Source organism: Hyla sarda, chromosome 1, assembly GCF_029499605.1.
Source record: "Hyla sarda isolate aHylSar1 chromosome 1, aHylSar1.hap1, whole genome shotgun sequence".
Lineage (NCBI taxonomy): Eukaryota > Metazoa > Chordata > Amphibia > Anura > Hylidae > Hyla > Hyla sarda.
Window position 1 is genome coordinate 363,183,592 of NC_079189.1, and position 22,727 is coordinate 363,206,318.

The 22,727-nt window shown below is 47.7% G+C and overlaps 1 protein-coding gene across 2 annotated transcripts in view; it reads right to left on the reverse strand.

Annotated features, from left to right (window-relative positions):
* The window catches only part of LOC130274586 (cytochrome P450 2J4-like), a 66,478-nt gene extending 59,701 nt beyond the window's left edge, over positions 1 to 6,777 (reverse strand). For both annotated transcript variants that reach the window (XM_056523026.1, XM_056523022.1), the window contains exon 1: positions 6,607 to 6,777. In XM_056523026.1, the coding sequence (XP_056379001.1) occupies positions 6,607 to 6,777 (171 nt within the window). The remainder of the gene's footprint in view (positions 1 to 6,606) is intronic.
* Between the last annotated feature and the right edge of the window lie 15,950 nt (positions 6,778 to 22,727).

Sequence of the window (22,727 nt, forward strand, 5' to 3'; positions counted from 1 at the left end):
CTCCCTTCTGGGCCTTGTTGTGCGCCCCCAGAGGACTTTACGCCCACATATGGGGTATCTCCGTACTCGGGAGAAATTGCGTTACAAATTTTGGGGGGCTTTTTTCCCCCTTTACCTCTTGTCAAAATGAAAAGTATAGGGCAACACCAGCATGTTAGTGTAAAAAGTTTATTTTTTTACACTAACATGCTGGTGTAGACCCCAACTTCACCTTTTCATAAGGGGTGAAAGGAGAAAAAGACCCCCAAGATTTGTCAGTCAATTTCTCCCGAGTACGGAGATACCCCATATGTGACCCTATACTGTTGCCTTGAAATATGACAGGGCTCCGAAGTGAGAGAGCGCCATGTGCATTTGAGGCCTGAATTAGGGATTTGCATAGGGGTAGACATAGGGGTATTCAACGCCAGTGATTCCCAAACAGGGTGCCTCCAGCTGTTGCAAAACTCCCAGCATGCCTGGACAGTCAACGGCTGTCCGGCAATACTGGGAGTTGTTGTTTTGCAACAGCTGGAGGCTCCATTTTGGAAAGAGTGGCGTACCAGACGTTTTTCATTTTTATTGGGGAGGGAGGGGGGCTGTGTAGGGGTATGTGTATATGTAGTGTTTTTTACTTTTTATTTTATTTTGTGTTAGTGTAGTGTAGTGTTTTTAGGGTACAGTCACACGGGCAGGGGATTACAGCGAGTTTCCCGCTGCGAGTTTGAGCTGCCGCGCAAAATTTGCTGCATTGCAAACTTGCAGCCCGATACTCACTGTAAGCCCCTGCCCATGTGAATGTACCCTGTACATTCACAGGGGGGGGGGGGGGGGGACCTCCAGCTTTTGCAAAACTACAACTCCCAGCATGTACAGTCTCCGTGCATGCTGGTAGTTATAGTTTTGCAACAGCTTGAGGCACACGGGTTGGGAAACACTGGTTGGGAAACATTGTCTCCTAACTCAGTGTGCCTCCAGCTGTTGCAAAACCACAACTCCCAAACATTCTCAGGCATGCTGGGAGTAGTAGTTCGGCAACATCTTTAGAGCTAGATGTTGTCGAACTACAGCTCCCAGCATGCTTGGAGTTGTAGTTTTGCAACATATGGAGGACTACAGTTTGCAGACCACTAATACAGTGGTTCCCAATCTGTGCCCTTCCAGATGTTGCAAAACTACAACTCCCAGTATGCCAAAACTGTCCAGGCATGCTGGGAGTTGTAGTTATGAAACATTTGAAGGGCCAGATGTTTCAGAACTACAACTCCCAGCATGCCTGGACAGTAAGGGCATGCTGAGGATGTGTAGTTTTGCAACATCTGGAAGGGCACAGTGGTCCAAAAACTGTGGATCTCCAGAAGTTGCAAAACTGCAACTCCCAGCATGCCCAGACGCCAAGGGCTGTCTGGGCATGCTGGGAGTTGTAGTATACAGGGTCCCAATACAGCAATGCATGTCGCTTTACGGTGGCATTGCTGTAAAGGGCCAGACCGCGGCTGAAGATCTACTCACCTGTCTCCGCCGCCGCCGTCTTCATCGTCTGGATCCGGGTCTTCAGGGACGAGGTAAGTACCGGGGCTGGTCCCCAACACTCCCCCGCCGCGTCCTCCGGTCTTCCTTCTGTCCTCTCCGGACTTCAAGGGGCCGGGCAGGACGGGAGGAAGTAACCCCCCCCCCCCCCCCCCCCGTGATTGGTTGGTTAACCAACCAACGGATCGCAGGGAATAGTAGGAGGTGGCAGGCTTGCCACCTCGCTCCTATTCTTTAGCATGGTCCTGGCTGTGTGACAACCGGGATCATGCGAAATTACCGGGTGGTCGGGTCCCAGAGACCCGATCAGCTCGGTATCGCCGCAGATCGCAAGGGTGCGATTTGCAGCGATCGCCGACATGGGGGGCCTACATGGCCCCCCTCGGCGTTTGCCCTGGATCCCTGCTGAAGCATTTCAGCAGGCATCTGGTTCCGATCTCTGCCTGGCAGAGACCGGAAAACGCCAGGACGTACGGGGACGTCCTGGGTCCTTAAAGCCCAGGGTGCGGGGACGTCCCCGTACGTCTTGGGTCCTCAAGAGGTTAAAAGTTATTACTGGGCAATACCTTGTCACCTGGCTAAATGGATGGTGTGTGGATGATCCCAAAAGGGCGTATCAAGAAACTGTAAAGAGACGTGTGAACAGGGCACTTCCTTTTTTGCACTTTCGTTTTTTCCTCCTTACCTTTAAAAAAATCCTAACCCTTTAAATTTTGCACATAAAAAAAAAATCCATATGATAGCTTATTTTTTGCGCCACCAATTCTACTTTGTAATGACATCAGTCATTTTACCCAAAAATCTATTGCACTATGGAGAAAAAAAAATCATTGTGCGACAAAATTGAAGAAAAAAAACGCCATTTTGTAAATTTTGGGGGCTTCCGTTTCTACACAGTAAATTTTTCAGTACAAATGACCCCTTACCTTTATTCTGCAGGTCCATACGATTAAAATGATACCTTACTTATATCTGTTTGATTTTGTCGTACTTCTGGAAAAAACTACTTGCAGGAAAATTTATACGTTTAAAATTGTCATCTTCTGACCCCTATAACTTTTTTTCCCCCCGCATATGGGGTGGTATGAGGGGTTATTTTTTGCGCTGTGATCTGAAGCTTTTAGCGGTACCATTTTTGTATTGATCGGACCTTTTGATCGCTTTTTATTCATTTTTTCATGATATAAAAAGTGACCAAAAATATGCTATTTTGGACTTTTTTGCAAGTACCCCATTAACAATATATTTTTATTATTCGGACATTTCCGCACCCGGCGATACCACGTTTATTTTTATTTACACTTTTTTTTAAATGGGAAAAGGGGGGCGATTCAAACTTATTAGGGAAGGGGTTAATTGATCTTTAACTTTTCCCCCCCACTTTTATTTTTTATTTTTTGCAATGTTTTAGCTCCCATAAGGGGCTATAACACTGCACACACTGATCTTTTACATTGTTCAATGCTTTCTCATAGGAAACTATTGAGCAATGATTCTGCCGCTTGACTGCTCATGCCTGGATCTCAGGCACTGAGCAGTCATTCGGTGATCGGACACCAGGAGGCAGGTAAGGGGACCCTCTGGCTGTCCTACAGCTGTTCGGGATGACGCGATTTTACCACGGCGTTCCCGAACAGCCCCCTGAGTTAACCGGCATTAGTTTACTTTCACTTTAGACGTGGCATTCAACTTTGAATGCCGCATCTAAAGGGTTAGTAGCGTGCGGCGCCGTTGTTAGAGGCCGGGCCCGACCCGCTATGGCCTCCATCCCCAACAGGTTAATGACATTTAAAAAAATCTATTTTTTGGGGGATGGCCATAGGTAGCAAAGCTTTATGTGGTAATGTCGGGGTGTGTGGTGCAGGGCAGGTGTTATTACCCTATGGACAGATGGTATTAACTCCTTGTGTTCATGATGCCAGGGCGTGGTTTAGCCTTAACCACCCGAAGGTATACCACTGGATCCTGAGCTAGGCACGGTGGCAATGAAGACCCCGACAACAAGTTACGGAACAATGGTAGCTTTACTGAGGGAAGACAGTTGTTACAGTCTATGCACTACAGCCAGGGCCCAAGGAGGTGACCAGCAACACAGACCTCGCAGGACTGCTAGGACTTGTAGTGGACAGGAGAATTTAGAGCTGGCCACGCTGAATAGACAGGAGTCTTGACTTGACTGACAGGCCTATGACTTTGGCTTACTGTGCACTTGACTTGTGGCTACAGGACTTGACTTAACTGAACCTCGGCACAAAGAGCGTAGAAAGAGAGCTAGCTCCACCCAGGGTTTATATGGGGGAGACCAGCAGGGAGCCCATCGGTCACCTTTGGGGTCAGCTGGTCATTAGTACCGCCTGGGTAACAATCACATGGCACATTTTATTAAAGATACATTAACAATAAAATACATAACCTATGTACATGGGGGGAAAACAACTGCAGGGGACCCTGGGAACACTTAGGGACACTATATATAACCTACAATTGTCACCTCAAAAATGAGAATCTCTCGTACAAAATTAACTTTATTTAAGATCTGTATAACCAGTACAAAATAATACAAATTTGGAAAGACAACCCCTAACCCTTAAAAAACATATACCCCAAAATAGCACAGATGCCCCTGCAACATCTATCACAGTGGTATGGAATATGCTCAGTAGCTATCAAGCCTCCATAAATAATAAGGGTAATGATCACAATAATAGAAACATTATAGACAGACAATAATCACATCATATAGCATAGCCTAGCAAGATCATATGTTACCTATGGGACACTGCCTGACAGGGCAGGAGAGTACGAGGTACCACCGGCACCACCCATACTGGGCCACCCGTTTATGTATGGGCACACATGGCAGCTTTTTTGCAAATTTCTCTGCATCTGAAAAATCAATTTCATTCACATAAGTGGGGTTGTTCTTCCGGCATGTGCTTTGCATACTTTGTATGGACATTGCACAACTCCACTACAGCATATAAGGCTGGGTTCACACTACGTTTTTGCCATACTGTTTTCAATCCGTTTTTCTAAAGAAAACCGTATGGCAAAAAAACGGATGGAACAGTATGGAAAAAAGTAAACCGTATGCGTTTTTAAACAGTATACTGTTTTTAAAAGTGCATACAGTTCCGTCAGTTTTTATTTTAAAAAAACCCATACGTTTTTGAAAATGTTGTCCATTTTTAATGGGAGGGGTCTTGGGTGGGGACTTTAGGATTCAAATGCGCATGTGCAAAGTAAAAACGTATACGTTTTTCCCGTATGGAACCGTATACATGTGCGTTTCCCATTGACGTCCATGTTAAAAAAAAACGTATGCGGTTGCAGTACGGTTTTTAAACCGGAGACAAAATTGTGGTCAACCACGGTTTTGACTCCGGTTTAAAAAACGTACTGCAACCGCATACGTTTTTTTTAAACATGGACGTCAATGGGAAACGCACATGTATACGGTTCCATACGGGAAAAACGTATACGTTTTTACTTTGCACATGCGCATTTGCATCCTAAAGTCCCCACCCAAGACCCCTCCCATTAAAAATGGACAACATTTTCAAAAACGTATGGGTTTTTTTAAAATAAAAACTGACGGAACTGTATGCACTTTTAAAAACAGTATACTGTTTAAAAACGCATACGGTTTACTTTTTTCCATACTGTTCCATCCGTTTTTTTGCCATACGGTTTTCTTTAGAAAAACGGATTGAAAACAGTATGGAAAAAACGTAGTGTGAACCCAGCCTAACTCTGTTCACAGCTTTAGATCATGTTCAGACAGCAGAATTTCCGTGCTGAATTCCTCTGCGGAAATTCCGCAGCAGCAGAGTCACATTGATTTGAAAGCAATTCTGCTGCACTACGCATATTTCTGGTGTGGAAATCCTAATTCCGGAGCCTGCAAAAATATTGAACATGTTCAATATTTGAGGATTCTACAAGGAAATGCATTGCTGTCTAAGGCTGGGTTCACACCACGTTTTGTTAAATACGGCTCCCGTATACGGCTGGGAGGAGGGGGGGGGCGGGGCTTAATCGCAGCGCCCGCACTCAGTTGTATTCGGGAACCATATTTAATGTATGTCTATGAGCCGACCGGAGTGAACCGCAGCCTCCGGTCGGCTTCGTTTTCGGCCGTATGCGGTTTCCCGACAGCAGGCAAACACGTGGTCGACCACATTTGCCGACCGGAGGCTGCGGTTCACGACGGTCGGCTAATAGACATACATTAAATACGGTTCCGTATACGGCTGAGTGTGGGCGCCGCGAATGAGCCCCCTCCCCTCCTCCCAGCCGTATACGGGAGCCGTATTTAACAAAACGTGGTGTGAACCCAGCCTAGGGCTGCAAAATTAGTCAAATGTGCAGAATGTCTACACCTGCTTTTCGTGCAGACATTCCTCACATTTTTTGTCTGTGTGAACATGGACTAAGATAATGTTCACACTTCAAAAAAGGCATGTGTGTTTTTTATTTATTTATTTATTTTTTATTTAACTATTGAGTTTAATTTAGTGCATTTACAGCCTTTAACACAATAGTTTTATCGTGGAAAAAAATTATGGGAAGTTTCCAGCCTTTATTTAAAGGCTGAAAGCACAACCAAATAAAAACATTTGTGAACATGGCCTTCCCTATGAAGAGCACTATCTTGTCTTAATTTACCTTTAGGATTTAATTGAATTTCCTGTGAATTTGGCACTGCTTTTTAGTCATTTTAAATGCATGCATTTTGGAATGTAGATAGTGTGTGACCTTCCTAAGCTTAAATCATGTAATCTTTTTGTCAATTACGGGTAAACATTCCCATGTTGAATAGAATAAGTATATTTTACAATGTGAAGTTTGCCAGGCATAGTTTATTGCGCCATCCAAAAAGTGTGACATTTCAACTCTTGGCAGTTGCCAATAGCAACCAGATTTCTTCTTTCATTTTTAAAGAGGCCTGTGAAAAATGAAAGAGGAGATCTGATTGGTTGCTATGGGCAATTGCACCACTCTTCCTCTACACATGTTTTGATAAATCTTCCCCTTAGTCTTTTCCAAACCTGCTTGAAAATGCATTAACAACAACAAAACACACCAGGGACTTACTTTAGTAAGAATTTGTGGATGGAGTTTGAAGCCCAGCGTCCAGAGATTACCAATGAAGGGGAAAGGAACTGGTCCGGGTGGAAGACTCTTTGAGGCCCATATTACCTTAAAATATCTGGTTAAAACCACAAAGCTCAGCAGGAGCCATAACAGCTGGGAGACACTCAGCATGGCTAAGATGTGTTCAGAATACACTGGTGATTCAATGAATGCCTGTATGGGTCCTAATATATTAATTTTCCAATCCATCCCACATTTTCCTACATTCCCTTTGTAACCCTTTCTCTGCTTCTTGCACACTTTTAGGAAGATTTATCAAAACCTGTGTAGAGGAAGAGTGCACAGGTTTTGATAAATCTCCCCATTTACTACTATTCCTCTGCCATCCCTGTAAGGAATAATACAATATATAGTTGAATTTATTACAAAATGAAAAACAATAAATATTATTATTGTATTTATTTTTATGTATTAGACCAGTGTTTCTCAAGTGCAGTCCTCAAGTACCCCCAACAAGTCATGTTTTCAGGATTTCCTTAGTCATTCACAGGTGATATTATTATGGTCAGTGAATCAGGCATCACCACAGTTATATCACCTGTGAAGGACTAAGGAAATCCAGAAAACATGACCTGTTGGGGGTACTTGAGGGACCGCATTTGAGAAACACTGTGTTCAGTCCATTTATGCCATTCCACAGTTTGACAGTATTTTTGTCCTTTTACCACGATATAGCTGTTCAAGGCTTAGTTTTTGGCAGGACACTTTGGGGGAGATTTATCAAAAGCTCTTTAGAGGAAAAGTTGACCTGTTGCCTATAGCAACCAATTGGATTGTCTGTTTAATGTAATAAGGCCTCTGAAAAATTAAAGAACCAATTGCTATGGGCAACATGTCAACTTTTCCTTTGCACAAGTTTTAATAAATCTTCCCCTTTGCCTGTATTTTTGGCACCATTTTGTACTACATATATAATACGATTTATTTTATGGGGGTAAAACAGACAACAAGAAATGTTTTCAAATCAGCTAACCCCTTAAGGACCAGGCCAATTTTTTTTTTTGCTATTTCGTTTTTTCCACCTCTCCTTTTAAAATCCATAGCTCTTTTATTTTTTTCACCTACAGATCCATATGAGGGCTTGTTTTTTGCGCAAACAATTGTACTTTGTAATGACATCTTTCATTTTATTATAAAATGTACGGTGCAACCAAAAATAATATTATTTGTGCGGGGGAATTTATAAGGAAACTGCAATTTTGCAACTTTTGGGTGGTTTGGTTTTTACACAGTGCACTTTATGGTAAAAATGATACATTATCTTTATTCTGTAGGTCAATGCGATTAGAACAATACCCAATTTATATAGTTTTTCTATTATTGTACTATTTAAAAAAAAATGCAAACTTTTGTTTTACAAAATTGGTATGCAAAATATTGTAATTTTCTGAACCCTATAACTTTTTATTTTCCATATATGAGGGCTCATTTTTTGCACTGTGATCTATAGTTTTTATCAGTAACATTTTTGTTTTGCTAGGATTATGTGATCATTTTTTTGTAATTTTTTTCCAATATTTGATTAAAAGTCAGTATTTTTGGTGTTAGGTATTTTTTTTATGTTAAGTATGTTGAGTTTGGACATTTACCAAATTTGTTAATTTTTTTCTTTTTTTGTAAAAATGGGAGAATAATGGGGATTTGATTTTATATTAGGGGATGGGGTTTTACATATTTTAGAACATTTTTGTAATTTTTTTTAACACTTTTTAAGTCCCCATAGGGGACTTTTATATGCAATCATTAGATTGCATTTATTGTATAATGCTATGCCCATGGCAGAGCATTGAACAGTAAGATCGGTGAACCACTGATATAGCCTGGCTAAACCAGTTTACATAATTGGATTGGCAATCGGGCAGCTAGAGACAGGTAAGGGTACCCTCCTCTGCCATTTTCGCTCACGACATCCATGCGATCACGTTGCAGGGGTTCCATGAGCTTCATTGAGCTGCCGACATCTTCCACTTTAACTTTAGATGCCATGATCGGCATTGATCATGGCGTATAAAGGGTTAAATGCATAAGCAGAGAAGAGTATGAGGCTACTGATAGTAGTGTGAGGCTACTGTGCTCGCTTCAAAGCCGCTTAAGGATTCAGGGCGTACAGGTACGCCCTTGGTCCTTAAGTATCAGGTAAGCACTTTCAGTATTTATCAGCTGCTGAATGATCCAAAAGGAAATTATGCAGTTCTTTCCATTCTGACCTCAGTGGTCTCTACTGCCACCTCTGTCCATGTTAGGAACTATTCAGAGCAGGGGTAAATTCTCATATTAAACCTCTCCTGCTCCAGACAGTTCCTGACATGGGCAGAGGTGGCAGCAGAGAGCACTGTGGTCAGACTGGAAACTTTCTCTGTAGCAGCAGCTGATAAGTACTGAACGGATTAAGATTTTTAAATAGTAGTCATTTACAAATCTGTATAACTTTCTTGCACCTGATGATTTGAAAATATTGTTTGCCTCCAGAGTCCTCCTTTAACTATAGACAGGATGATTCCAAGGTTCAATACATGTTACAGAAAGTGGAAAGGCTAGTCAGTCTGGTCTGATCTCACAGAACAGCTACTGTAGCACAGATTGCTGAAAAAGTGGTTTTCCTGGGTAAGGCTAGAACCTAGCTTCTTGCCAATTGTTAGATGTATCTGTCAAAGTGGGTTGCCAATGCATACTGCAATGTAGTGTAGTGAATGCCATTCATTTGAATTTTCGAACAAAGTCGTAATTTGGTCCGTATGCGCTATTTTCATCAGACTGAGTAGCGTAGAAGACCGTGCTTTTGAGTTCAACAAATAATTGCAAATGGCCCGAATGGTGACTCTATTCAGGACATTAAAGTGAATGGCATTCGCTGCCCCATGTTACATTATGCGTCGGCAACCCATTTTCTACAGGATGACGACAGATACATCTAACAAGAGGTAAAATGCAGTGTGGACCTAGTCTAAGACTGGAATTCCAATGAGGATTTTCACACAAAAAGGCCATAAACGCCCATTTTGCCACACAGCGTTTTTTTGTGCGAAAAAATTCAGCGTCCAGATGTTAGCTGCAAGTCAATAGTAAACTGCAAAATGCCAGATTCACTTGGCATTTTTCAGTTTGGCATTTTAAAAAAAAATCCTTATGGCGTTTTTTGCACAGAAATCATGGCGTTTTCCTCCCATAGAAGTCGATGGGAGAGCAAAAACGCCAAGAAAAACGCCATGTTGGTTTTAACTTTGGCAATTTTGCCGGCGGTTTTTATTCTTTTTTGGACTTTAGCGATCCAAAAAAGTGATGGAGATACCTTTTTTTATTTTAATACCATTAATCCCTTAACAACAATGGACGTAAATGTACATCATGGTGCCGTGGTACTTGCTGGTGCTCGCGTCATGCGCGGCAGGTCCCGGCTGCTATCAGCCCTCACAGCAGTGTGTGCTCCATGTTGGGAGTAGTAGTATCCGCAGTTAAGGGCATATCACATTGGGTATCACTCCGGACACCCGCTGTGATTGTCCTTTCTATTGCAGAGATGCGGATCGGCTTTCTTCTCCGCTCTGCATCTCTGCACTATACTCCAGCCGGTGTGAGATGGAAATTTGCGCCCCGTGCAGACTTGCCTCCGCTCCTCCCCTCGGCTCTCTGACGTTAGAGCTAGGGGGAGGGCAGAGTGAAGGCAGAGCAGGGGGAAAGAGGAGGTACACATCCCTCATTTTCCCTCTCCCTGCTCTGCCTTTGGAGGACGCAGGTCTGCATGGGAGAGGGGATGTACACGTCTCCTCATCTCCCCTCCCCCTGCTCTGCCTGTGTTCAGTGAACGGAACGGGAGGATGACAAAGTGCAGGGGCTGGGGATTTATAGACTGCAGGGGCTGGGGAATAAATATCGGACTGGGGATGATTTCTATCTGTGAAGAGGGGGAGGGGACTCCTGAATAACACGTGCTGGGAGTTGTAGTCCCTGTTATGTGTGTGTATGCTAGCGTTTCCCAACCAGGGCTGAGTTATATTAATGCGTATAACGCAGGTTTCCACCTCGCACCTGCCAGTGATATGAATAGAACATCACTCATTCATATTTCCCTCTGAGAGCGGTGATTGGCTGCAACCATCTGGCCAATCCCCACTCTGGGTGGAAAATATGAATGAGTGATTCACATCACTGGCTGGCCCGGAGTATAGTGCAGAGATACAAGCGTTGTATAGAGCCGCTCCGCATCTCTGCTATATTATGGACGATAGCATCGGGTGTCAGGACAGACAACCGGGGCAATATGTCTATTAGTACAGGTACTACTACCCCCATCATGGAGCAGTCTGTTCCATGCTGGGAGTAGTAGTACTACCTAAAAAATTAAAAAATGGAGGGGAAAAAAGTGAAACACACACACACACTTTATTAAAAATGAATTAAAAATTTGTTATAAAAAAATGAAAAATTTCGTGAAATACATTTTTTTCATCCCTACTGCATCCTTTTTTTTTTTTTTTTAAGTTATAGTTACCAGATAACACCAGTACATAAGGTAGGTTAATATTCCTGTATGCAGTAGCCACCTGCATGTAGTAGCCCCCTGTAGCTAGGATCCCCCGTAGTTAGTATCCCCCTGTAGGTAATTACCCCCTGTAGGCAGTAGCCCCCTGTAGGTAATAGCCCCTTGTAAGCAGTAGCCCCTGTAGGGGATAGCTCCCTGTAGACAGTAACCCCCTGAAGGCCCTATCTCCCAATTAATTTAGCGCTTTGTAGGTAATAGGCCTCTGTGGGCATTAGTCCCTTGCAGGTAATAGCCCCCTGTGGGCAGTAGCCCCTGTAGGCAGTAGTTCCCTGTAGGTAGTACCCCCCAGTAGGTAGAAGCTCCCTGTAGGTAATAGCCCCCTGTAGGTAATAGCCTCCTGTAGATAGTAGCCCCCAGTGAATAATAGCCACTGTAGGCAGTAGCCCCTTACCATGATTAAAAATCTGGTTCAAATTCATTCCTAATGGCAGAATGAATTTGAAAATTTGAGCCCCAAAATACTGTGGGGGGAATGTATCATTGTAGGTGTAGATGAATCATTTCTGTACACATTTTTTTTGTGTGCTGGTAATGTGTAGGGGCACCAAATTTATTAAATGGTCACAGGGCATTTGCTATTTTTTGTGCAGGTGCACATTTTCCGAAATTTCAGTCCACACACACACACACACACACACACACCGCTAAGCTAAGTCTGGAAGGGTGTATTATTGTGACTCTTGGTGTGTTTTTTTCTCAAAAATGTGCAACTTTTTAAAAAAAAGTCTCAGTTAATAAATTAAGTGCCAATGCAAAAGACTAACCTTAACAGCTGGTCTTTACATACTTAAAAAAAAAAAAAACTGTAAACCAAAGAATCGCAAAAAAGAGCCTGAGACGCTGCGCTGCACCAACTGTAAGACAAATATGCACACAAACACTGCTCTCAAGACAATGATAAATTCCCCCCTGTGTGCCTCACACTATTCCCCCACATGCCATCAACAGTGATGTCACCAAAGTAGTGTGGTCACCTCCTGTGAGGTCATGCCTGCAGCAGGAGGGGACCATTCGCAAGTGGTCCGAAAGTCTGGCTCGGTAAAGGGCCAGCTGCTTCTGCTGCTACTGGGGATTCAGAACACACATGTCCCGGATCCCCAGGCAGGCTAAGGCTGGGTTCACACCACGTTTTCTTAAATACGGTTCCCGTATACGGTTGGGAGGAGGGGGGCGGGGCTTAATTGCGGCGTCCGCACTCAGCCGTATTCGGGAATCGTATTTAATGCAAGTCTATGAGCCGACCGGAGTGAACCGCAGCCTCCGGTCGGCTTCGTTTTCGGCCGTATGCGGTTTACCGACTGCAGGCAAAAACGTGGTCGACCACGTTTTTGCCTGCGGTCGGGAAACCGCATACGGCCGAAAACGAAGCCGACCGGAGGCTGCGGTTCACTCCGGTCGGCTCATAGACTTGCATTAAATACGGTTCCCGAATACGGCTGAGTGCGGGCGCCGCGATTAAGCCCCGCCCCCCCTCCTCCCAACCGTATACGGGAACCGTATTTAAGAAAACGTGGTGTGAACCCAGCCTAAGGCTGCTTTCAGCTGTATGCACGGCTCACACGCATACAACTGAAAACCTCCTCTCAGTGTGAGCTGCATATGCGGCCTACATTGAGAGGAGACGTGACCTTCACAACCCCCCTGCCACGCAGAGCAGGCGCTGATGACCTCATTTATCAGCGGCTGCACTGTGGAGGCTGAAGAACACGGCCAGTGGTAGAACTGAGGAGATCATTTCAATTTGGCACATAGGGGAGGGGGCTAACCTGACCCACACACCCGCTGCCTAGCCTGGCCCACATAACTGGATGCCTAACCTGGCCCACACACTTGGCTACTGTTAGGATCTGGGTACTGAGAGGATACTGGTGGTGGATCCTCTGTGTCAGTGGGGTGATGACGTGGGCCGTACCAGGGGAACGGAGTCTAAGGGGTTACTGGTATTCACCAGAGCCCGCCGCAAAGCGGGATGGACTTGCTGCGGCAGGTAACCCCCAGGTCGTTCCACCCGATAGCGACTCAACCCCGACTGACTGCTGAAATAGGCGCGGTACAAGGGATTAGGCAAGAGCAAGGTCGGACGTAGCAGAAGGTCAGGGCAGGCAGCAAGGATCGTAGTCAGGGGCAACAGCAGGAGGTCTGGGACACTGGCTTGGGACATACAAGGAACGCTTTCACTTGCACAATGGCAACAAGATTCGGCAATGCAGGAAAGGGGAAGTGATGTTATAAAGGCGTGGAACAGGTGGGAGTTAATTACAGTGATTGGGCCAGGCACCAATCAGTGGTGCACTGGCCCTTTAAATCTTAGATAGCTGGCGCGCGCGCCCTAGAGAGCGGAGCCGCGCGCGCCACAAAGTGACAGCCGGGGACCCGGACAGGTAAGTAGCTTGGGATGCGATTCACGAGCGGGCGCGTCCCGCTATGCGAATCGCATCCCTGCCGGCAGTGTCAGTGCAGCGCTCCCGGTCAGCGGGTCTGACCGGGGCGCTGCAGAGAGGAGAATGCCGCGAGCGCTCCGGGGAGGAGCAGGGACCCGGAGCGCTCGGCGTAACAATACCCCTACCCCCCTTAGGTCTACCCATCTTTTTGTCTGCTTGTCCCTTCAAATGAGACGAGAACATTGGGAGCGACTCTTGAGTTTCCTACCGGAAGAAAGAGAAGTCCTGGGTAGCTTTATCAGCGGCAGGCAATCCAGAAGAAGTGGGAATGGGGAGGGGGGGGCAGAGGGTGAAGCTTGTCACGGGGCAGAGTGTTACCAGGAAGGGGGCTATGAGGAGGCAAAATCTCAGCTTGCTTTTTGCCGAAAATATCCTGGTAAGCCTTGTGAGGGACCGGTATGGGTGGAAGCTCAGGAGTTAAACAAGTGGGAGCAGATGTGAGGCATCGTTTGTGACAAGCAGGACCCCAATTCTTGATCTCCCCGGTGGTCCAGTCAAGGGTGGGAGAATGACGTTGGAGCCATGGCAGACCGAGGAGGACTGGGCAGTTGGGCAGAACAAAAAATTCAATTTTTTCGTGATGCAGTCCAATGCTCATAAGCAGGGGTTCTGTGCGGTAACGCACAGTGCAGTCCAATTTTACTCCGTTGACAGAAGAAATGTAGAGCGGCTTGACGAGACGGGTCACTGGGATGCTGAACCTATTAACAAAAGAGGCCAAAATAAAATTTCCCGCAGAACCAGAGTCCAAGAAGGCCACAGCTGAGAAGGGGAATTGGCAGAAGGAGAAATCCGCACGGCACAGTGAGACGTGGAGAAGCAGACTTCACACCAAGAGACGCCACTCCCACGTGAGCTGGGTGCGTGCGTGCGTTTCCCAGACGGGGAGGACGAATAGGGCAATCCACTAGGAAATGTTCGGTACTAGAACAGTACAGACATAAATTTTCATCTCTGCGACGAGACCTCTCTTCATGGGTCAGGCGAGACCGATCCACTTGCATAGCCTCCTCGGCGGGAGGCACAGGGGTAGACTGCAAAGGATTCCGGGAGAGAGGTGCCCAGAGATCAAGGTCCTTTTCCTGGCGGAGCTCCTGGTGTCTTTCAGAAAAACGCATGTCAATGCGGGTGGCCAAATGCGGCCAGCACATCCTTGATGTTACTGGATAGGCCTTTTTTAAAGGTCGCGCAGAGGGCCTCGTTGTTCCAAGATAATTCAGAGGCGAGGGTACGAAATTGGATGGTGTATTCGCCTACAGAAGAATTTCCTTGGACCAGGTTCAGCAAGGCAGTTTCGGCAGAAGAGGCTCGGGCTGGTTCCTCGAAGACACTACGAACCTCAGCGAAGAAGGACTGAACAGAGGCAGTGACAGGATCATTGCGGTCCCAGAGCGGTGTGGCCCATGACAAGGCCTTTCCAGACAGAAGACTAACTACGAAAGCCACCTTAGACCGTTCTGTAGGAAATTGGTCCGACAACATCTCCAAGTGTAGGGAACATTGAGACAGGAAACCACGGCAGAGTTTAGAGTCCCCATCAATTTTGTCCGGCAGAGACAAGCGGAGGCTAGAAGCGGGAACTCGCTGCGGAGGAGGTGCAGGAGCTGGTGGAGGAGATGGTTGCTGCTGAAGCTGTGGCAGAAGTTGCTGTAGCATGGCGGTCAACTGCGACAGCTGCTGTCCTTGTTGGGCAAACTGTTGTCCTAGTTGCGCTATCTGTTGAGACTGCTGGGCGACCACCGTGGTAAGGTCAGTGACAACTGGCAGCGGGACCTCAGCGGGATCCATGGCCGGATCTACTGTTAGGATCCGGGTACTGAGAGGATACTGGTGGTGGATCCTCTGTGTCAGTGGGGTGATGACGTGGGCCGTACCAGGGGAACGGAGTCTAAGGGGTTACTGGTATTCACCAGAGCCCGCCGCAAAGCGCGATGGACTTGCTGCGGCAGGTAAACCCCAGGTCGTTCCACCCGATAGCGACTCAACCCCGACTGACTGCTCAGATAGGCGCGGTACAAGGGATTAGGCAAGAGCAAGGTCGGACGTAGCAGAAGGTCAGGGCAGGCAGCAAGGATCGTAGTCAGGGGCAACAGCAGGAGGTCTGGAACACTGGCTTTGGACATACAAGGAACGCTTTCACTGGCACAATGGCAACAAGATCCGGCAATGCAGGAAAGGGGAAAAGGGGAAGTGATGTTATAAAGGCGTGGAACAGGTGGGAGTTAATTACAGTGATTGGGCCAGGCACCAATCAGTGGTGCATTGGCACTTTAAATCTTAGAGAGCTGGCGCGCGCGCGCCCTAGAGAGCGGAACCACGCGCGCCAGAACGTGACAGCCAGGGAAAGGGACAGGAAAGTAGCTTGGGATGCGATTCGCGAGCGGGCGCGTCCCGCTATGCAAATCGCATCCCCTGCCGGCAGTGTCAGTGCAGCGCTCCTGGTCAGCGGGTCTGACCGGGGCGCTGCAGAGAGGAGAACGCCGCGAGCGCTCCGGGGAGGAGCAGGGACCCGGAGCGCTCGGCGTAACAGCTGCCTAACCTGGTCGACATACCTGGTTACCTAACCTAGCCCACATACCTGGCTACCTGACCTGGCCCACATACCTGGTTACCAAACCTAACCCATATACCTTGCTGCCTAATCTGGCCCTCATACCTGGTTGCCTAACCTTGCCCACTTACCTGACTGGCTAACCTGGCCCACATACCTGGCAGCCTTACCTGACCCACATACCTGGCTGCCTAACCTGGCCCACATACCTGGCAGCCTAACTATCAGCAGTGATGTCACCAAAGCAGTGTGGTCATCTCCTGTCAGGTGATGCCTGCAGCAGGAGCAGACCATTCGGACGTGGTCCAAAGGTCTGGCTTGGGAAATGGCCAGCTGCTGCTATTGGGAATTCAGGACACACTTGTCCCAGATCCCCAGGCAGGCTAAGGCTGTTTTAAATGAATGCGCGACTCACACAATTGAAAACTTCCTCTCAGTGTGAGCCACCTCTGCAGCCTACACATAGAGGAGATGTGACCTTTGCCCCCCCCGCCGCACAGTGTAGGCACCGATGACGTCACTTATTGGCGGCTGCACTGTGGAGGCTGGAGAACGCAGCCAGTGATAGAGCTACTACTCACCTGTCCCGTTCCCCGACTGTCACGTCCCGGCGCGCGCGGCCCCGCTCTCTAGGGGGCGCACGCGCGCCGGCTCTCTGAGATTTAAAGGGCCAGTGCACCATTGATTGGTGCCTGGCCCAATCAGTACCTGCACCTGTGCCTTGCCTATTTAAACCCACTTCCCCTTCCTGTCCTTGCCGGATCTTGTTGCCTTGTGCCTAGTGAAAGCGTTTTGTGTGTGTCCATTACCAGTGTTTCCAGACCTTCTGCCATTGCCCTTGACTACGAACCTTTGCCGCCTGACCAAACCTTCTGCTACGTCTGACCTCGCCTCTGTCTAGTCCTCCTGTACCACGCCAGTCTCAGCAGTCAGTGAGGTTGAGCAGCTACCGGTGGACACGACCTGGTTGCTACCGCCGCAGCAAGACCATCCCGCTTTGCGGCAGGCTCTGGTGAAAACCAGTAGCAACTTAGAACCGGTCCTCCGGTACGGTCCACGCCAATCCCTCACTGACACAGAGGATCCACTACCAGCCTGCCGAATCCTGACAGTAGATCCGGCCATGGAACCCGCTGAGGTGCCGCTGCCAAGTCTCTCTGACCTAACCACGGTGGTCGCCCAGCAATCCCAACAGATCGCGCAACAAGGACAACAGCTGTCGCAGTTGACCGCCATGCTACAGCAGCTTCTGCCTCTACAGCAGCAACCATCTCCTCCACCAGCTCCTGCTTCTCCTCCGCAGCAAGTTGCCACTTCCAGACTCTGCTTGTCCCTACCTGACAAGTTTGATGGGAACTCTAAGATGTGCCGTGGGTTCCTGTCCCAATGTTCCCTGCACCTCGAGATGATGTCGGATCAGTTCCCCACAGAATGGTCTAAGGTGGCTTTTCTGGTCAGTCTTTTGTCTGGAAAGGCCTTGTCCTGGGCCACACTGCTTTGGGACCGCAACGATCCTGCCACTGCTTCCGTCCAGACCTTCTTTTCTGAAGTACGTAGTGTCTTTGAGGAGCCGGCCCGGGGTTCCTCAGCCGAGACGGCTCTTCTGAATCTCGTCCAAGGGAACTCTTCTGTGGGCGAGTACGCTATCCAGTTCCGCACCCTCGCCTTTGAGCTATCCTGGAATAATGAGGCCCTCTGCGCGACCTTCAAGAAAGGCTTATCCAGTCACATCAAAGATGTGCTGGCCGCACAAGAAATTCCTGCCACCCTGTCTGAGCTTATCCAGTTGGCCACCCGCATTGATATGCGTTTTTCTGAAAGACGCCAGGAGCTCCGCCAAGAAAAGGACCTTGATCACTGGGTACCTCTCTTCCAGAATCCTCTGCAATCTACTCCTGTGCCTCCCGCCGAGGAGGCTATGCAAGTGGATCGGTCTCGCCTGACCCAAGAAGAGAGGTGTCGTCGCAGAAATGAAAATTTATGCCTGTACTGTGCTAGTACCAAACATTTCCTAGTGGACTGCCCTATTCGTCCTCCGCGTCTGGGAAACGCACGCACCCTGTTCACGTGGGAGTGGCGTCTCTTGGTGTGAATTCTGCCTCTCCACGTCTGACTGTACCTGTGCGGATTTCTCCTTCCGCCAACTCCTCCTTCTCAGCAGTGGCCTTCTTGGACTCAGGTTCTGCAGGAAACTTTATTTTGGCCTCTTTCATTAATAGGTTCAGTATCCCAGTAACCCGTCTCGTCAAACCGCTCTTTATCTCTTCTGTTAACGGAGAAAAATTGGACTGCACTGTGCGCTACCGCACTGAACCCCTGCCCATGAGCATTGGACTTCACCATGAAAAAATTTAATTTTTCGTTCTGCCTAACTGCACCACCGGGGAGATCTACTAAGTTCTACCCTCGACTGGACCACCGGGGAGATCAAAAGTTGGGGTCCTTCTTGTCACAAACGATGCCTCACATCTGCTCCCACTTGTCATACCCCTGAGGCTCCACCTTTACCGGGCCCTCCCAAGGCTTACCAGGACTTTTCTGATGTTTCCTGCAAAAAGCAAGCAGAGATCTTACCTCCTCATAGTCTCCTTCCTGGTACCACTCCGCCCCGTGGCAGGATTCACCCTCTGCCCCCCCCTCCCCATTCCTATTTCTTCTGGATTTCCTGCCGTAGATGAAGTAACCCGGGACTTCTCCGTTATCTGGCAGGAGACTCAAGATTCGCTCCTACTGGCCTCGTCTCGTATGAAGAGACTTGCAGATAAAAAGAGGGGGAGACCTAAGGGGGGGGGTACTGTTACACCGAGCGCTCCGGGTCCCTGCTCCTCCCCGGAGCGCTCGCGGAGTTCTCCTCTCTGCAGTGCCCCGGTCAGACCCGTTGACCGGGAGCGCTGCACTGTCTCTGCCGGCGGGGATGCGATCCGCGTAGCGGGACGCGCCCGCCCGCGGGTCGCATCCCAGTCTACTCACCTGTCCCGTTCCCAGCTGTCACGTCCCGGCGCGCGCGGCCCTGCTCTCTAGGGCGCGCGCCGGCTCTCTGAGATTTAAAGGGCCAGTGCACCATTGATTGGTGCCTGGCCCAATCAGTACCTGCACCTGTGCCTTGCCTATTTAAACCCACTTCCCCTTCTTGTCCTCGCCGGATCTTGTTGCCTTGTGCATAGTGAAAGCGTTTTGTGTGTGTCCATTACCAGTGTTTCCAGACCTTCTGCCGTTGCCCTTGACTACGAACCTTTGCCGCCTGCCCTGCCCTTCTGCTACGTCTGACCTCGCCTCTGTCTAGTCCTCCTGTACCACGCCAGTCTCAGCAGTCAGTGAGGTTGAGCCGCTACCGGTGGACACGACCTGGTTGCTACCACAACAAGACCATCCCACTTTGCGACGGGCTCTGGTGAAAACCAGTAGCAACTTAGAACCCGGTCCTCCGGTACGGTCCACACCAATCCCTCACTGACAGAGAGGATCCACCACCAGCCTGCCGAATCCTGACAGCTACCTAACCTGGCCCACATACCTTGCACTGAGAGGAGATGTGACACTGAGAGGAGATGTGACTTTTACCCACCCGCCATACAGTGCAGGAGACGATGACATCATTATTCGGCGGCTGCTCTATGGAGGCTGAATAACGTGGCCGGCGGTAGAGCTGAGGAGATCACTGTGTGGGACAGGTGAATTTGTCTTTTTGTTTTGTTTTTTACTTTTTTTATTTCAATTTGGCACATAGGGGAGGGGAGGGGGCTAACCTGACCCACATTCCTGTCTGTCTAACCTGGCCCACACACCTGGCTGCCTGACCTGGCCCATATACCTGGCTGCCTAACCTGGCCCACAAACCTGGCTGCCTAACCTGGCCCACATACCAAGCTGCCTAACTTGGCCCACATACCTAACTACCTACCTATATATCTAGCTACCTAACCATCTACATACTTGGCTACCTAACTATATACCTGGCTGCCTACCTACATACCTGGCTGTCTAGTTACCAACTTACATACCTGGCTAAAGAACTACCTACTTGCATATGTGGATACCTAACTAGCTAGCTAACTACCTGGACACCTAAATATATAATTACATACCTACCTACATGCCTGGTTACCTAACTACATAGTTAGCTGCCTAACTTGCTATCTACCTACCTGCCCTTTTCTGTGCAGGACACCAAGAAAGGCATTGTAACAGTTCAGGCCTATAGATGGGAAGATTATGTAGAGAAGGGGATGGCACTGGAGACAAGTGCAGAGTCTAACATGTTTGTTCTGCAGATGTTAAGAGATGAGTTTTGGTTGGAAGAAGACATCATGGCGGTCTTATCCGGGTGAGAGGAAATTGAAAGAGAAAAATCTGAAAAAATACTGATCTTGTGTACAGCTTATATCTACCGCCATGTTGTCGTGTATATATATTAACCCCCCGACCTACGATGGCCCCGAAATATGATAAAATCGACATACGATGGCCTCTCAGAGGCCATCGCATGTCGACGTCAGCATCGACATACGATGCTTTTATATGTCGGGGCCATCGCATTAACTGCTATCCGACAGCGCAAAATGCTTAAGCTGCTGTCTGATAGCAGTTTAAGCATCCCTGGCAGGTTCACTTACCTATTCCCGCTGCTCCGGGTCCACTTCGCGATCCTCCGGTGTCTTGCGCATCTTCTCCAGGGTCCGGGCCTTGCTTTCCGGCATCGTTATTACGTCACTACGCACGCCGCACCAGCGCAGCAGCGTAATAACGTCACCAGAAAGCGAGGCCCGGACCCTGCAGAAGATGCGCAAGACACCGGAGGATCGCGAAGAAGACACCGGAGCAGCGGGACAGCATCGTGAGCCCCTGGAACAGCAGCAGGAGCGGTGAGGACCTGGTCCGGAGCGGCGGGGACAGGTAAGTACAGCTTCCTATACTTTACATTGCACGGATCCCTCAACATACGATGGATTCGACAAATGATGGGTCGTTTGGAACGAATTACTATCGTATGTTGAGGGACCATTGTAATCACTTATATGGTACACAGATCCTGTACACAGCTGGCATCTACCTCTATATAGTCCTGTATGTAATCGCTTACATAGTATACATATAGTATGGCAGTATTATCAAGTTATTGTGTGGTGAGGTATATTTTCTCCTTGCATACCGATATTGGTCACGGAGTGACAGAGGTGTGACCTGGGACAGAGTCTCGCAGGGTGCCCTTGCTTTATTTGGTCCGGGGGCCCTGAGTGTTGTCAGTCTGCTCCCTGGTCTGCAGTATTATCACTGGCTATGGAGACTTGGGTAGAACAGTCTTGGGCTATACAGCGATCTCTGGTCACACAACCAAATATCACCGTGTCATGCTGTTGTGATCTCATGACTTCTCAACTTATGCAAGTGAAGGGGTTGCTTTGTGACAAGTGGCCAGGACTGTGACTCTGCAGTCGCAAATGATCCAATATTGGAACAAGGGGTCTTATAGAAAATCTGTCAGCTACAGTTCATGTTCATGATAGCTGTTAGTGCAAGGTGACACGTCGTACCTTGTATATATCTGTATATGCTTTCATAACACAGTAAAAGGCCTTTATTCTCTAGCTCAAGGAGTCGAAGAAACATTTCCAAACCCCCAAAGTGGTGAGGACTGGAACATCTCCTATGTCCCCCATCTATCCCTGTCCCTGCTTGATTGACAGTCAGTGTTATGCCACCCATTTTTTCTCCAGCTTCGTGCACACAAATTGGGGGCAGGTGTGAGATTCCAACACAGGGCTCAGCTTTTAGCTGACTGTCAATCAAGCAGGGACGGGGATGAGAGGGGGAGTGAGAGAGTTCCTGGAAGCAGACAGAGATATAAAAGGTAACATAGGGTAGATTTATCTAGAGAAAAAGTTGACTAGTTACCCATAGAAACCAGTCAGATTGCCTTTAAAAAAAATGAAATAAGCAAACAAGCTGATTGGTTTTTCTGCATGAGTTTTTTTTTTTTAAATCCTACCCTCATGTGTCTTGTTGTCCATACAGCTATCTAACAGTGTCATTAGTTTAGAACATGAATTGTAGATGACAGATTCCATTTAAACAGGGCAAAATGAAGCAATCAGCTGACAAATGAACGTCTGTTTGTTCATTGGCCAATCACTGGCCCTAATACACAGGTTGATATCAGCCTGTTCAGCCAATGTGTTCTCTGTGTAATAGAGCCCTAAGCAAGTCTAGACCATACAAAGTGGAGAAATTATAATTTGTGGCATTTTTACACCACTTTTCTATAATTTTTTTTTCCTTAGTGCTTACTACTTGGACCCAGCCTAAAGAGGAGCTTAGGTTAGCTTTATATTGAAGGAGATTTATCAAGCTCCGTATTTGCGCATGTGTGACTTTTCTATACATGCTGAGACTTTTTGATTTTTGCTTATTCCAAAGCACATTTCTGAAATCTGCTCAGGTAGTAAATTATTTTTTTACTTTGCAGTGGTCATGTGTTTATCAAATGCGATATTTATGAAGAAAATAAGTTGCATCTGCATTTAAAAGTCGC